This window comes from Petromyzon marinus, chromosome 36 (genome assembly GCF_048934315.1).
Source record: "Petromyzon marinus isolate PM22_M1 ecotype Great Lakes invasive population chromosome 36, UKy_Petmar_22M1.pri1.0, whole genome shotgun sequence".
Taxonomy (NCBI): domain Eukaryota; kingdom Metazoa; phylum Chordata; class Hyperoartia; order Petromyzontiformes; family Petromyzontidae; genus Petromyzon; species Petromyzon marinus.
Window position 1 is genome coordinate 4,342,427 of NC_133702.1, and position 15,796 is coordinate 4,358,222.

The window sequence follows — 15,796 nt, forward strand, 5'->3', positions numbered from 1 at the left end:
GTAGTCTATTTGTTTGTGTTTCTCCCTTGTGATGGGACTTTGTAGGATGAACGTTGAGATTTATAAGGGGCAACGGGGTGACCAGTACGGTCTAAGTCGGTGCGCAATACGGTAAGGGGGTCAAACTGATATGGGGTTGACGGGAATGGGGGTTTCTGCAGCGGATGCGGTGTCAGGGTGGACCGCGAGCTTCGAGGAAGATCAACAACAACAAACCCCCCCCCCCCCCAGGGGATCTTCTCTGCCTTGGGGGGGGGGGCTCCGTGCGGCTCTCACGGGGACCCCCAACGGGGGAGTTCCCACCGCTTGCTTCCCTTACGAAGATGGCGAACACGGGCCAACATGGTCATGACGTCACCCCCCTCCTACTCCTCCCCCACCGTCGCTTCCTTCCCATTGGCTGAGCCGCGTATCCCGGGCAACCCACGCGGTCGGTATCGCCGACGGCACGAGGCGCGCGAGCCCCCACCCCCCGCCCCCCACTTTACAATTCGTACAACGAACGAGTGTGCGGCTTCGGAACTTTCGGCCCGTTTCTACCGGCGGGGTCGCGCGCGCGGCCGTGGCAACCAATGGAGAGCGAGCTTTCTCTCGCGGACCGACCAATGGCGGGCGGTCATACGGGAGGCGGCCGCCTATGCGTTGTGGGGTATCGAGCGAGGCGTGGCGACCGCTAGCAAGAAAACCCCGCGAAAGAGTGGCGCGGGTCTCTCCCTCGTTCTCTTTTTCGTGTTTGTTGCCTTTGCTTTGCCGTGAGGGAACGAACGAGAAGGCGGTGCGGGTTCCTTCCGTCTCTCTGCCTCTCTCCCTATCGTAATTAGCCATGAAGATCGAGGAGGTGCGGAGCACCACCAAGACGCAGCGCATCGCCGTCCACAGCCACGTCAAGGGCCTGGGCCTCGACGAGGCCGGCTTCGCGAAGGCCAACGCGGCCGGCCTGGTGGGGCAAGAGATGGGGAGGGAGGTAAGGGAGGGCCACGCGAGTCGTCTGCCGTCAGTCGGGTTGTCGGTCCACTGCTGGATAGGTGGTGAAGGCCAAGTAGTCGCCCGTATCTCGCGTCCCTTCGATGTATAGTCACCGCGGCGCCCACGCTACCAGTTGATTCCGTCTCTCCATCGTCTCCCACCCCACCCCATCGAATGTCCTCGCGATCCGTTCATTGACTGCCACTCGGTCTTGAATCTTCGACCGTCGTCGCCTTTACGTGTCCTGGCCAAGCCCGCTCAGTATTCTTGACCATTTAATATTTACGTCTGCGTATGTTCAATAATTCACGTGTTCCTCTTTCTGCCTCAATGGAATTGCAAATATTCCGTTGGTTTTTATGGTGCGTCGATATGTATGCAGATGCATCCCAAGACGCAGTACAAAAAATAGTCTTAGAACATGCACATCTCATAGAGGGCAATATATCTCATGGACGAGAAGAGATAGTAGTATGCAGAAGAGAAGAAGGATGTCTTTAATTTGGATATGAACGGGGGCAGGGAAGTCGACCAACACGCATTGCTGGGTGGAATGAGTTCCATATTTCGGGGACAGCAGCGATTAGTTTAACACGTAGGCTCTCGCGCCCAATATCCATAATATAGGGGGGGGGTTAAATCGCGTAAATATAAATGTGTCGTTAAACCCGCCACCACCCGACATAACCAATTTGTCACGTAAACATGTTATGTTTACGTGACAAACTTTAGTAATGGGCTATGTCGGGTGGTGGCGGGTTTAACGACACATTTATATTTACGCGATCTAACTCAAAACAACTATTGTGGAGCAGCGATGAGCCACGGTTGGCTACGTACGGTGCGATGCGAGAGAAGTTCAACATACACACGAAGGAACGACCTACCGACGAGAAGTTTAGTGGAGGTGTCTCCCCCCCCCCCCCCCCCCCACTGATGAGGCGCAAAAATTTGGAGTGGGAGGACGCAGATCTTGTGTAGGTTTGAGCGTTTTCACACTTTGCAGTAAGTCTGACAGTAACTGTGCTTCCCTATCGCAGGCATGCGGGATCATTGTGGAGCTTATCCGGAGCAAGAAGATGGCAGGACGAGCCGTGTTGCTCGCAGGCCCTCCCGGCACAGGCAAGGTAATGATGAGTGGGTTTTTTTTAATCTTCACGAGCATTACAGCGTGTGAATACCGAATTTGTACAGTATATGAACGTGGAAGATTGGCAAATGCGTAAGGGCGGACCGTGACGTTTAACGAAGACTGACGTTTGAGAAGTATCGCCTTCCTGCAGCGGTAAAAATAATTACAAGTGCTATGGTTCGTCAAACGTAATGGATCTTGCACGATCATCAACCTTGTTGTTTCCGGGTGTTTGCAGACCGCGCTGGCGCTTGCCATAGCTCAGGAGCTGGGCAGCAAGGTGCCCTTCTGTCCAATGGTGGGCAGCGAAGTGTACTCTACCGAGATCAAGAAGACAGAGGTGCTCATGGAGAACTTCAGGCGGGCCATTGGTACGACGATTCCTCAAGCCCCTACACTGGGCAGCATCCCTAAGCATTATTGAGCCGTAACTAAGCGACTCGGGCGGCCTGGACCTCTTTCTGCTTGCTTAAAACACATTGACTTTGAAATCTGGAGACTGTAGCATGTGCAGGGCGGTCCAGATGTCTTATGACCCCCCAATGAATTGACCCATATATTTTTTTTACCTTTCACATTCATTTCTGTTTTAAGTAAACCTTGCTTTAAAAATTATTACAATTAATGTACGCACTTTTCCTGTGCTCTCAGGGTTAAGGATCAAGGAGACAAAGGAGGTCTACGAGGGGGAGGTGATGGAGCTGAGCCCGTGTGAGACGGAAAACCCAATGGGTGGCTACGGCAAAACCATCAGCCACGTGATCATCAGCCTCAAGACGGCCAAGGGCACCAAGCAACTCAAGGTAACATTGATGATAAAACACTAAAGGGATTCATTTGATCGACCCAGTGTGTTCAGTGGACAGAATCTATCATGGGCATCAACCCTCAATTATGAGGATGATACTGGATGTTTTTTTACATGAATGTGGGGCAAGCTAAGTGATGTCATTGGCTCTAGCTGATTGGCCACTCGGTCTCAGATGACTGGACGTTTAGTTATATGTTGCTTGTACCGCCCTGTGAATGACCAGCAGTACGGTACTTTTAAAATTAGTTACTCAAATGTTGCTGGTTTGCCACATGTATAACATAAGCAGCATTTGTCTTGATAGGCTATGGTTTACTCGTCACAAATGTGCTCTAGGCATTAGTGGGTATAAATAAGGTTTGATTGTGAGAAAAAATTTATGTAAAGAGATGCAGCTACAGGACATCAGTGGCTGTGATATTGTGACTTGGCAAACACCACGGCTGATCATCCCTTGTGTGTGTCGGCATGTAGCTGGACCCGTCCATTTATGAGAGCCTGCAGAAAGAGAAGGTGGAGGTTGGCGACGTTATCTACATTGAAGCCAACAGTGGAGCTGTCAAGGTATGTCCCAGGCCAACGTACAGCCTCTCGTGAAAGTTTTGAGTTTATCAGCTCTGTGAAGTTAAGTGAGGCTCGGCTTGGTCGTGGCTTGGGTGGAAAGATACCCAGGTCTTCTTTACATCCAGCATTGGATCGTGGACGTGCATTCTGAAGTCAAAGCTTGAGCTCATCAGCTCCTTGAAGCTAAGCTGGGATCAGCCTGGTTGCTGCTTGGGTGCACAGACACCCAGGTATGTCTCCCTTACAAAAGCTCTCATGAGTCTGAATGAACTCTATTTAGGCATCACCCTAATATGTGTGACATGGTATTCCACTTGAAATATCATGGGGCATTGTTTGCCCACTATGTATGTATGTATATTGAACTTCTTTCGCACCGTACATAGTCAACCATGCTAATTGGTGGTGTGCGGGGGAGAACAACAAACTAAACACAAAAAGCAGTTCTAAAGAAATTAGTTTCCAATTTAGATTAAAAAGTGCATTGCTCCAGTGGCTTCCCAATGTCGGAAGGAAAATGCTCGGTGCTAACACCGAGCCATTACAAAATTCACAAGAGAGAGGTGACTGCCACAGCGAAATTGGGGATACAATTTTTACGATTAAACTAATGAAATAGAGGATAACCAGTTGTGTGAGCGGCGGGTGGGGAAGCTTGCTCACGCCCCACGTTTTGATCGCGCAGAGGCAGGGCCGCTGCGACACGTTCGCCACGGAGTTCGACCTGGAGGCCGAGGAGTATGTGCCGCTGCCCAAAGGCGACGTCCACAAGAAGAAAGAGGTCATCCAGGATGTGACCTTGCACGACCTGGACGTGGCTAACGCACGCCCGCAGGTACGGATGTACACGGGGTCACAACACCTGATGGGAACGTGCGCGCACACACAACGCCCATGTTTTTGGATAGAAGCATGCAGCAGCAGAGGAATACATACAACAACAGCAGTTTCAATGTATATCGCAGTGTTCTTCATTGCAAGGCCCACAGACCACTGGTGGCCTTTAGTGGGGCCTCTGACATGCGGCCCCGACAATACACAAATGTGAACATACCCCATCGTGCTGTCAAACCCAATGGTTTTGTCTTATGGGCGAAAGTGTCTTCCCTCTGAAAATTAGTGAAGAACGCTGTTATATACTCATGTATATATCATCTAAATGCAATCACAACTCAGGATGCTATATAGAAATGTAAAAAACTAAATATAAAGTGCAGTTTCCAACGCTTATCTTTCTAGCCTCTCTACATGCTTTCAAAAAGGGCCATTGCCCGAGATGTCGCCTATGATATATTTTTTCTCTTAAGACCACAGTGTTTTTGACAAACGTTTGAGTTTTCTAGATGAGTGAAGAAGGTGGGTGGGTGGGAGATGGGGATCTGTTCACCCCCTTTCTCCCCCAACCCATGCTGACCAGCGTGGTGAAGAAATGTTAAAACAATCCCCATGACCAACTTTGCACAGAAAGACCTTATACAGCAGTTTATTGACATATCGCTGTCAATTCTTTTTTTAATATAGAATGTCATGTCTCTGGGACCATTTTTTTACCTTTTCCGGCAATAATAGAAGTATTAAGATGTTAAAACACCATATAGACACTTATTGCAAGGCATCAGGTGACCATTAACCATACATGCTTGTGGTGAAACATGCAAACCAACATGCTCATATTATGTATGCATGGGCCTTGTCTCACCAGTGTTCAACCAGAGAACGCCAAAAGGCGAACAGCACAAAGGCAATGCAAATCTAAAAACATTAATAGCTCTGGTTAAGCAAGTTGTACACAGTAATTATGCGTGCATGTAATGTCAACAGGGTGGCCAGGATATCTTGTCCATGATGGGCCAGCTCATGAAGCCCAAGAAGACAGAAATCACAGGTGAGACGCAACATGCTTGGCATTTTGACTCTTCATGATGCTGAACTCTTCACGTGCAGCGTGTCTGGCCCTTGAGTTCTCAACCTCTACAAACTTATCAACCATTCGTGACCACCGCCACTCACCATCTTGCTTGCATCAGTGTGTTATGTGCAGCATAAACATGTTTTTGGCCAAATTTTTGCATAGGAATGGGTAAATGTATAACAAAAGGTACCGTTATTTCAATTAAAAATCAAGACTAAACGAGCCAGTTCAATGTAACGGTAATATTAAAATATTCAAGTGTTTTTATTTTACCAGGTAAGGCCCACTGAGCTTTAGAAGCGACCTGGCCACAAACGATAGGTTAACGAAGTGGCTTATGTGTAAATTTATCACAGCCAAACACTCTAAATGCATTTTTCTAAATGTGGAGGGAAAAACCAGAGGACCCAAAGAAAAGCCCACGTGACCACAGGGAGAACGTGCCAACTCATAAATAAACAAGTATCAGGGTTAAGATCGAACCCACGACCTCCTGTATACCAGGCAGGGTAGTGAACACCTCGCCACTGCGGGGCCCCTATTTTGTCACACCTCTTTGTGCATACGAGAAGGACTTTGTTATAACTTTAGGTTTTTACCAACTACCCAGTAAACGTAGAACGTTGGGCCAATCGCGTAACAAATGCATAATACGCAGACATTTCAATTCCAAGGCAGCATTTGTTCATGTTAATGGCTCCTAAGTATTGGACATGTTGTGATTCTGCTGTACTTACTAACACAGTCCTTAAAGTTTTATTTGAAGATCGGCAGATACAGACAGACAGTTGGAAGGGATGGCATGCTGAGATATGCAGTGAGGGAAAAAAGTATTTGATCCCCTGCTGATTTTGTACGTTTGCCCACTGACAAAGAAATGATCAGTCTATAATTTTAATGGTAGGTTTATTTGAACAGTGAGAGACAGAATAACAATTTAAAAATCCAGAGAAACGCATGTCAAAAATGTAATAAATTGATTTACATTTTAATGAGGGAAATAAGTATTTAACCCCCTCTCAATCAGAAAGATTTCTGGCTCCCAGGTGTCTTTTATACAGGTAACGAGATGATATTAGGAGCACACTCTTAAAGGGAGTGCTCCTGATCTCAGCTTGTTACCTGTATAAAAGGCACCTGTCCACAGAATCAATCAATCAGATTCCAAACTCTCCACCATGGCCAAGACCAAAGAGCTCTCCAAGGATGTCAGGGACAAGATTGTAGACCTACACAAAAGTAGAATGGGCTACAAGACCATTGCCAAGCAGCTTGGTGAGAAGGTGACAACAGTTGGTGCGATTATTCGCAAATGGAAGAAACACAAAAGAACTGTCAATCTCCCTCGGCCTGAGGCTCCATGCAAGATCTCACCTCGTGGAGTTGAAATTATCATGAGAACGGTGAGGAATCAGCCCAGAACTACACGAGAGATCTTGTCAATGATCTCAAGGCAGCTGGGACCATAGTCACCAAGAAAACAATTGGTAACACACTACGCCGTGAAGGACTGAAATCCTGCAGCGCCCGCAAGGTCCCCCTGCTCAAGAAAGCACATACATGCCCGTCTGAAGTTTGCCAATGAACATCTGAATGATTCAGAGGACAACTGAATCATTCAGAGATGAGACCAAAATGGAGCTCTTTGGCATCAACTCAACTCGCCGTGTTTGGAGGAGGAGGAATGCTGCCTATGACCCCAAGAATACCATCCCCATCGTCAAACATGGAGGTGGAAACATGCTTTGGGGGTGTTTTTCTGCTAAGGGGACAGGACAACTTCACCGCATCAAAGGGACGATGGACGGGGCCATGTACCGTCAAATCTTGGGTGAGAACCTCCTTCCCTCAGCCAGGGCATTGAAAATGGGTAATGGATGGGTATTCCAGCATGACAATCACCCAAAACACACGGCCAAGGCAACAAAGGAGTGGCTCAAGAAGAAGCACATTAAGGTCCTGGAGTGGCCTAGCCAGTCTCCAGACCTTAATACCATAGAAAATCTGTGGAGGGAGCTGAAGGTTCGAGTTGCCAAACGTCAGCCTCGAAACCTTAATGACTTGGAGAAGATCGGCAAAGAGGAGTGGGACAAAATCCCTCCTGAGATGTGTGCAAACCTGGTGGCCAACTACAAGAAACGTCTGACCTCTGTGATTGCCAACAAGGGTTTTGCCACCAAGTACTAAGTCATGTTTTGCAGAGGGGTCAAATACTTTTTTCCCTCGTTAAAATGCAAATCAATTTATAACATTTTTGACATGCGTTTTTCCGGATTTTTTTGTTGTTATTCTGTCTCTCACTGTTCAAATAAACCTACCATTAAAATTATAGACTGATCATTTCCTTGTCAGTGGGCAAACGAACAAAATCAGCAGGGGATCAAATACTTTTTTCCCTCACTGTACATCGCTAAATAAATGAACTGATATCTATATTGACTAGATTGTTTCATACGTGCAGCAGGTGGATGGCTGATGGCACAGATATATTGTGCGATTGTAGCAAGATAATGGAGGTAATAAAGATAATGACCATTTATGCATGGGACAAGCAGAGTAGATAACATTCAAGTGTGTGGCTCCATTGCACGATCACAGCTTGTGTGCGTGCGTGGATTATATCATCACTACGCAGTAGCGTCATGATTATCGCATTACTATACTACGATCCTGGCAATTATCTAAACCCACCCTGGGCCTCCCCTAGGTGGACTTCGCCTTGAACTTGTAGCTGCTGCAAACTTCTGTGGGGGGGGGGGGGAGAAAAAGATGGCCAGGTGTGGTTCTGGGCCGCACTACCCCAGCCTTCATCGGTGCTCGTTAACAGCACTTGTCCCAACAGTTCTTCTTCCGCACCTCCGATTAGCACGGTTGGCTACGTACGGTTCGAAAGAAGTTCAACATACATACATTTTTAACTAGTTACGATTTTTTATTTGACTAGGTAAGGCTGACTGAGCTATATATAGCTCTTTTTCATAAGCAACCTGGCCACAAACGATAGGTCAATGTATCGCAGCCAAATAACTCGAAATGCATTTTTCTAAATGTGGAGGGAAAAACCAGATGACCCAAAGAAAAACCCACGTGACCACGGGGAGAGAGAATATGCACACTCTAAATATACATGCGTCAGGGTCGGGCTCTAACCCCTCGACCTCTTGCATACCAGGCGAGAGAGTTAACATCTCGCTACCGCGGCTCCCATACATACAGTCTGTAAGGGATCTTTGTTTTGCATGCATACATTTTTTCAGACAAGCTCCGCGGGGAGATCAACAAGGTGGTAAACAAGTACATCGACCAGGGCGTGGCGGAGTTGGTGCCAGGCGTGCTGTTTGTGGACGAAGTACACATGCTGGACATCGAGTGCTTCACCTACCTTCACCGCGCGCTCGAGTCCTCCATCGCGCCCATCGTCATCTTCGCCACCAACCGGGGCAGGTGCATCATCCGGTAAGGCCGCATTTGCTGGATTGCTGGCGAGAAAAGACGGTAGTCCGATGTGTGTTTCTAGCCAAAAATAACTTGTTGATCTCTCGCGCATATGTCTGTTGCGAAGAGCAACATGCAAGTTTACGTCCTGGTTAGTTAGCCAGGGAATGGCTTCAGTTGATTTGGGGTTGATTGCTACCACACATAAATAACATCTGCTAGATATTTCATGGAAAGATAGGGTAGTCAACTTGGCAGTTAATGACTAAACTGGGAAAGAAAGTCATTGGAGATGTGATCGGGAGAAAAAGGAGGTTGTGATGGGTGGAACGCTTGTGCAGGATGGAGGAGGGCAGGTTACCGATACAGTCATTGGAGTTACAACTAGGGTTTGGCGACCTAAGGGGGAGACCTGAAGTTTGAGATGAAATTGAGGATACTGTAAGAGGGGACCTTTGAGATCGATGTTGACTCTATAACAATTATGCATCAATCATGGTAAGGATGTTGAGGTGTGTTGAGGTGTGTTGGCATTGGTGGTATTGACCGATGGCCTGTTGATATTCACTTTTGATGGAAACAGGAGACAATGGAAATGCAACAACACCAAAGAGATCGTAATTTAATGATGCACTAACACAATGAATGTCTGAAGGACAAACCTGAGTAACACGACGGTGTAGTAGCATCAACAGCATTGGCCCTGACCTCTAGACCTCGAAAGCGAGAACGTTTGAACGTTGCGTGCGTTTGGTGGCGGTGGTGGTGACGTGAGGGACGCACTCGTGTGCCCCCACCCCCAAGGGGCACGGAGGACGTGCTGTCGCCACATGGAATCCCACTGGACCTGCTGGACCGCGTGATGATTGTGCGCACCATGCTCTACACGCCCGACGAGATGGTGCAGGTGGGTGACCTCGGCCTCTCGACGACCAACGCACACTGCAATGTGTGAACATCGCCACTCGGGAGACGAAGGTGGCCTATGAAGGCCGTGCTGGCCTTCATAGGTGGTCGCTAACAGCACTTGTCCCCAACAGTATATTAAGGCTATACAGGGGGTCTTTGTCTGTATTGTTTGTGTGTCTGTGTACGTGTATGTATGGCATGTACACACAGTGGTTGAAATGGAAGTGATGACGTCTCCGTATGAAACCCGTTGCTCCTCTACGGAGACACCGTGGTGTAGGAGTATATAAATACAAGTCATACATATAAATTGCATATTTACATACTCACATACACACACATGTAAATGTACAGGAATTTTGTTATTACACCGCTAGATTAGGGTCTCCCCACTCCGTGCAGGTCATGGGGGTTGTTTGACCATACTTCCCCACACTGGTCAGTGTAAGTTGGTGTAGGTGTGGAGCATTAGAAGTGCACAGTGTGACGTTGCTGCACCGCCCCCTGCTGCCCAACCACACAGCCCCACGGGCAGCCTGTTTGTGCACAGCGGTCTCCCATCCAAGCACTGTCCAGGCTCAACCCTGCTTAGCTTCCGAGGTCTGATGAGAGCGGGCGCACTCAGAGTGATTTTGACCACCGCCCCAGCATTAAAATCCGCTTGGCTGCTCTCGCGCGTTCCAGATCATCAAGATCCGAGCTCACACGGAGAGCATCAGGCTGAGTGACGAGGCTGTGGTGCACCTCGGGGAGATCGGCAACAAGTCAACTCTGCGGTGAGTTCCCGCGGCACGTCGGCATGCACGTGTCCACGTATGTTGAACTTCTTTTGCCTCGTACATAGCCAACCGCGCTAATATATATGCATTTAGGCATAGGGTTATTTATATATATAGAATATGTACGCACGCTGTTTTTGTACAGCGTCTTTGGATGCATTCGCATTTAGATGCAGCATAAATCCAAATTGTTTGTATATGACGCGTAGGGGTGCACCGAATGGCACATTTTGGTCTCTTGCCAAACGGTGAATACCTCAGGTATGCAGTCAGATCTGAAATCGTAGATGAATACGTATTTTTTATATTAATATTTCGTAAAGTATAACAGTAGAGACAATGCTATGAGCGTGAGTAATAAACAAATGCGGCGAGGCAAGGCGAGGGAAACGTGCAGTAGGACGAGAACTAGGAAGTCAAGGTAAGCAAACAGAGATGCAAGTGACGAGAATTTGCCACCGTTTGCAGATCTCTGATCGAATTACCAAACAAAAAGCGGGGCTCCATGAATAGAGCGGCTCTTGACACCTTGTTGGTCATCCTTTCACCGCCATGGCCCTCCAACCACTTGCATCAATCGAGCGCAACATTGGGGAGCCGGGGAATATCGCCGCTCTTGAAATCTCGCCTCACCGTGGAAGGTGGCTGTGCGAGTGGAGGGGTCTTGGTCAATCGGACACCAATGTAAACTATAAACTATTTTTAATATGTAGCGCTTTTTCAGAAGCGACCAGGCCGCAAGTTGATAGCTCAACAAAAAGTGGCTTATCTTGTGGAAATTTATAGCAGCTAAATGCTCTAAACGCACGTCTATTCTAAAAAAAAAAAATCCACACCACCACAGAGAGAGAACACGCAAACTCCAAATATGCAACAGGCGTCTGGGTTCAGGATCGAACCCACGACCTCCTGTCTACCGGGCGAGGTGGTTAATATCACGCCACCGCTGCGCTGTTGCCAAGCAGTTTGGTGTCGCTCGTAGCAAACCATGGAAGCCGTGGGGAGCATCCCTAATCAGTTTTGGTGGGGGGAGGGCGGGGGGGAGGTCATCTGTAATTACCTTTGTGGTGATGAGCTCAAAGGAAGGGCTGCACCAGGGGGAGAGAATGTCCGCAACTCTTGCGGGGCACGCGGAGGTCAGGATGCCAGTGGCTCTCGCGTGACCCGCAAGGCCAGGAACAGCGCAATTTTCTAAATTAATTTCACGTGCATTGTGAAGATTTAATTTAATGATTAATACGTTCTCCCTTGCAGGGTTGTTCTTTTTTCAAATTAGATTAATTTACGTTGATTATTATTGGGCCCAGAATAGTTGCAGTGCTGGGGAAACGTCCGTGAACGTAGCAGGACTTATCTCAAGGAATTGTACACAAACAAGATTTTCTTTATATATATCTGTGATTAATTATCTAAATTGCTTTCTTAAAAAAAACTGTAATTGGAGAGCTATCTAAAAGTAGCGTCCTTCAGTTGGTAAAAACAATGTTTCCATTACATCTTGGTGGTGAAAGTGCAAGAAGGCTGCTTAATTTTAGAAAAAGACCACAGCGTTAAACTATAAATAGTAATGCCATGCGTGTCTGCCACCAGTTTTATCCCTGATTAAGTGAACCAGGTCAGCTTAACTTACGCAGGAGTCTTTTTATTTTAACATTGCACTACCGTACACAAAGACCAAGATTCCCCATATATAGCCTTTGCAGAGTGTTGGGGCGAGTGCTGTTAGCCAGCGACTATGAAGGCCAGCACAGCACACGAGGGGTGGGTGGTCAGTACCATGCCCAGTCGCCTTTGTTTCCCTAGTGGCGATGTTTACACACCACACCATGTACTCATTTAAGGCTGAGTCGACCCAGGGGAGGCCCAGGACCGGTTTAAATAGTCACTGGTGTTGGCCGTGAGCAGGAAGCAAACTGGTCAGTGTCATGTCATTACAACCGGTCCATTTGGATCTTTCGCAGAATCAGTGCAATCCTTTGGGTTGTAGAGCAACTCGTGGAAGTAGATATCGGAGAACTACTTCTGAGATCCCTCCACGTAACCTCTGCTCTACACAGTAGAATGGCAGCACTTCCTACCCTTCATGCTGTGGAGAGAAATGTCTGTTTTATGACAGTCAAACCAATATTTTTCATTTTCACGAACTAAAATGTCAATATAAGTGCAGAAGCAAGGTTTTACGTGATGGGATTGTCTTTTTTTGTCTGTTTATTGCTGACCGGGCCGAGACCATCAACTCACTGCACTTGAGCACCTGGTTTAATCACAACAGTCGAACCATCAGGGTCTCAACGGCGGCAATTGCTTAGTCAGCGTCCTGACATCTGAGCCGCCCGGTCACTTCCTTAGGCGTGTTACGATGTTTTGCTTTTCTCCTTCGTCGTTTTCCCCTGCTGGAGCAGATACGCGATGCAGCTGCTCACTCCGGCGAATCTGCTGGCCAAGATCCACGGCAAGGACACGATCGAGCGCGAGCACGTGCAGGAGATCAGCGAGCTCTTCTACGACGCCAAGTCCTCCGCAAAGATCCTCGCTGACCAGGCTCACCGCTACATGAAGTAGCCGCAGCCCAGTGGTTGGGGGTATATATATGCCACACACACGTATGAGGTAGAAGCCTTCTTATAACTGAAAACTCATGGGGCCCGCTCCCTACGTTCCGATGAACTGGTCGAGTGGTCTGTTGAGGGTCTTCCATAAGGGAGTGAGCCTGTGAGTGGCTGAATGCAATAGGAGGTCTTGGTGCGGAACACAAGGGTTGGTCTGCGATGTAAGTCGGCTGTGTTCAACACTGCAGGCACACGGCATGCAACATTGAGGTGGTTACATTAAGGTTTCTACTACATATTGTAGAGTTATAGAATAATTATTACTGAAATAACTTACCACCTAAGGTCAGAAAAATAAATTGTCAACATTTTGATTGAATTAATGAAACTTTTAATGCAATTACACATTGCTCCCTGTTCGACTTTGCCTAAAAGTTACGGATATGACTCGCCCCCTTAAATAGTTTTCTGTTGGTTTGAGTGTAAACTTTGGCTTGGGCCTCGACCCCCCTTTAAAACTTTTTTTTAAGAAAATCTACTCGCACGCATGTTGCAGATCGCGAGGTCGTCTTGGGGATTTATGTCCACCGAGGAGACAGAGGCGATGAGATTGGTTTACGTGCTGCGTTGATTGTCGCATCGCTGGATCACGAGAGGGTGGATTGATCGTGGCTGATGATGAGTGCTAATGCCTTGGATGTGCACATCTCCATGAGCTCTTATTTAAAATCTGCTGACACGAGTTGTTGCAAGGCGGAACTATTTATTTAAATAGTTTATTACATAGTAACAGGTATGGAGCAGATCTTGTTTTTTTACCCTTCCTAATGTCTATAAATACATCAACCTGAATGCATGTAATTTTCATAAGCTAAGCAGGCATGATACTGGTTAGCAATTTGACGAGAGGGCTGCCTGGGAATACCAGGTGTTGTAGGCTTGGCTTGCGAGGTGGTTGGATGATAACTACAGCAATAGATTCTTAAATACATCTGTGTGGATGTATTTAAGAATGCATGGATTTTATTTATTTCGGTTTCCTCCCACGTGCCAGACACCCACTAATTACGATAATTATCCAAACATGCCTAATAGTGGTGCTTGACAAACCAGTGTCTCGCGGCATTGGCCAAGATGTGCTACGCTAGTTTTGGAAGTACAGAAGGGAAAGAACCTCAGCTAGCAGAATAGTGCAGAAGAATTCTCCTCTCGTGCCATTCAGTGGTCGATCGGACCCCTATCTCCCTTCCTGCCCTCTCTATTGGCCGTGCGTGCACGGTACGACAGCTGCAGTGCATTTCCACCCACCGACCCGGGGCCCACGGCAATTTATTGGGACGCTACGGTGGTGAGATGTTCACTACCTCGCGAGGTATACAGGAGGTCGTGGGTTCGATCCCGACGCCTGTATATTTGGAGCTTGGAGTTTTCTCTTTCCCCGTGGTCGCGTGGGTTTTTCTGCAGTTCCTCCGGTTTTTCCCTCCACATTTATAAGCATGCGTTTTGGTTAATTGGTTGCTACAAATTTCCACGTGATAAGCCACTTTGTTGAGCTATCATTTGTGGCCAGGTCGCTTCTGAAAAAAAAGAGCTATACAGCTCGGTGGTAAAATAATAAAAACATTGTTTAGTTTTGGTTCGGAGCACCGCAGAGACTGAGCAAGCTCGACAGTGTGCCATGGAATAAATAAAATGATGAGCACTGCGATAGAGTCCTGAGACTCGGTGAGGATTTCCTGGGTGAATAAAGGGCATTGCTACCGTTGCAATTATAATCCAGTGCAGCACACCACGTGCTAAACTCTACCTTCAACTGTCTCTACGGCAAGACCACACACACACACGTTTGCGCTCGCTAATCCGAGCCAATGTGCCTTTAATCCAGCTCGTGGAGGAGCCAGTCTGCTACACCACCTGCATATCGTTTAATCTCTGCCCGCTGCATTTATTGACGGTGATTGATGCACGCATTCCTACGTTCATTTTATACAGTAGACCGATGATGCCTACTTATAGAAAGCTCAACAATATTGACAAATGGCAAAAAAAAAGTTAACTCTCTTAAACTTGTGTTCGTGCTCTGAGCATTGTGTGTCTGCAAGAGATGGAGATGTAGGTCCAATGCATGTTAATGAAGGAGCCCTCTGTTTATAAACACTGAGAACAAATGGTGACTCCTCACTGATACACAAGCCGCAGATTTCACCTTGCACCTGTTTCATGTCGTGTAACGAATGTGCTTTTGATATTTTATAACGTGTGTTTGTTTAAGGTGCATAAAATAAAGGGGTTTTCTTCCTCAGCCGAAGGAATTCTTAAGAGAGTCACTGGTACAAACTTGATTTGGCGCTTTCGCGACTGCAGGAATTACTCTTTGGTTATTTCGGTAGAGTCACGTAGAAAGAGAAAATAATAAATTAAATAATAGCGATACCCCCCCCCTCCGCCTCAAATCACTGCACCTGAAATGAGTTAAATGATGACGTCACCCTGCTGCTCTATTTAAGACAGGGAGCAAGCGAGGGCTTTACCGTTCTGGCGAATTGCCCGATGATGCTGGGTGTAATTACCAGCGAAACGTCGTACTCAAACTGTAAATGTTGTAGATTCACTCTTCCAACACACCGGTGTGCTAAAGTAGAGAACTATTTGTCTTTTGTCAACGTGACACCCTTTTTTTTGCTGATTGGCCATGTCGGGTGGTGGAGGGTTTCGACACATTTATAAATAACGCGATCT

General features: G+C 47.3%; 1 protein-coding gene across 1 annotated transcript; it reads left to right on the forward strand.

The window, feature by feature from the left end:
• Positions 1 to 616: 616 nt before the first annotated feature.
• Positions 617 to 15,376, forward strand: RUVBL1 (RuvB like AAA ATPase 1). The gene is made up of 11 exons (XM_032966675.2): positions 617 to 964; positions 2,007 to 2,093; positions 2,337 to 2,469; positions 2,750 to 2,901; positions 3,384 to 3,473; positions 4,159 to 4,308; positions 5,295 to 5,358; positions 8,643 to 8,841; positions 9,625 to 9,727; positions 10,414 to 10,505; positions 12,911 to 15,376. Exons 1-11 carry the CDS (start codon positions 824 to 826, stop codon positions 13,068 to 13,070), a joined length of 1,371 nt encoding a protein of 456 aa, XP_032822566.1. The 5' UTR covers positions 617 to 823; the 3' UTR covers positions 13,071 to 15,376.
• The last annotated feature ends 420 nt before the right edge of the window (positions 15,377 to 15,796 follow it).

What these genes read in the sequence shown, in the direction of transcription:
- RUVBL1 (XM_032966675.2), top strand. Translation starts at nt 824, where the DNA reads ATGAAGATCGAGGAGGTGCGGAGCACCACCAAGACGCAGCGCATCGCC. An exon ending in GGCAAGAGATGGGGAGGGAG is followed by an intron (nt 965 to 2,006) that starts GTAAGGGAGGGC and finishes TCCCTATCGCAG; the next exon opens with GCATGCGGGATCATTGTGGA. An exon ending in CCAACAGTGGAGCTGTCAAG is followed by an intron (nt 3,474 to 4,158) that starts GTATGTCCCAGG and finishes TTGATCGCGCAG; the next exon opens with AGGCAGGGCCGCTGCGACAC.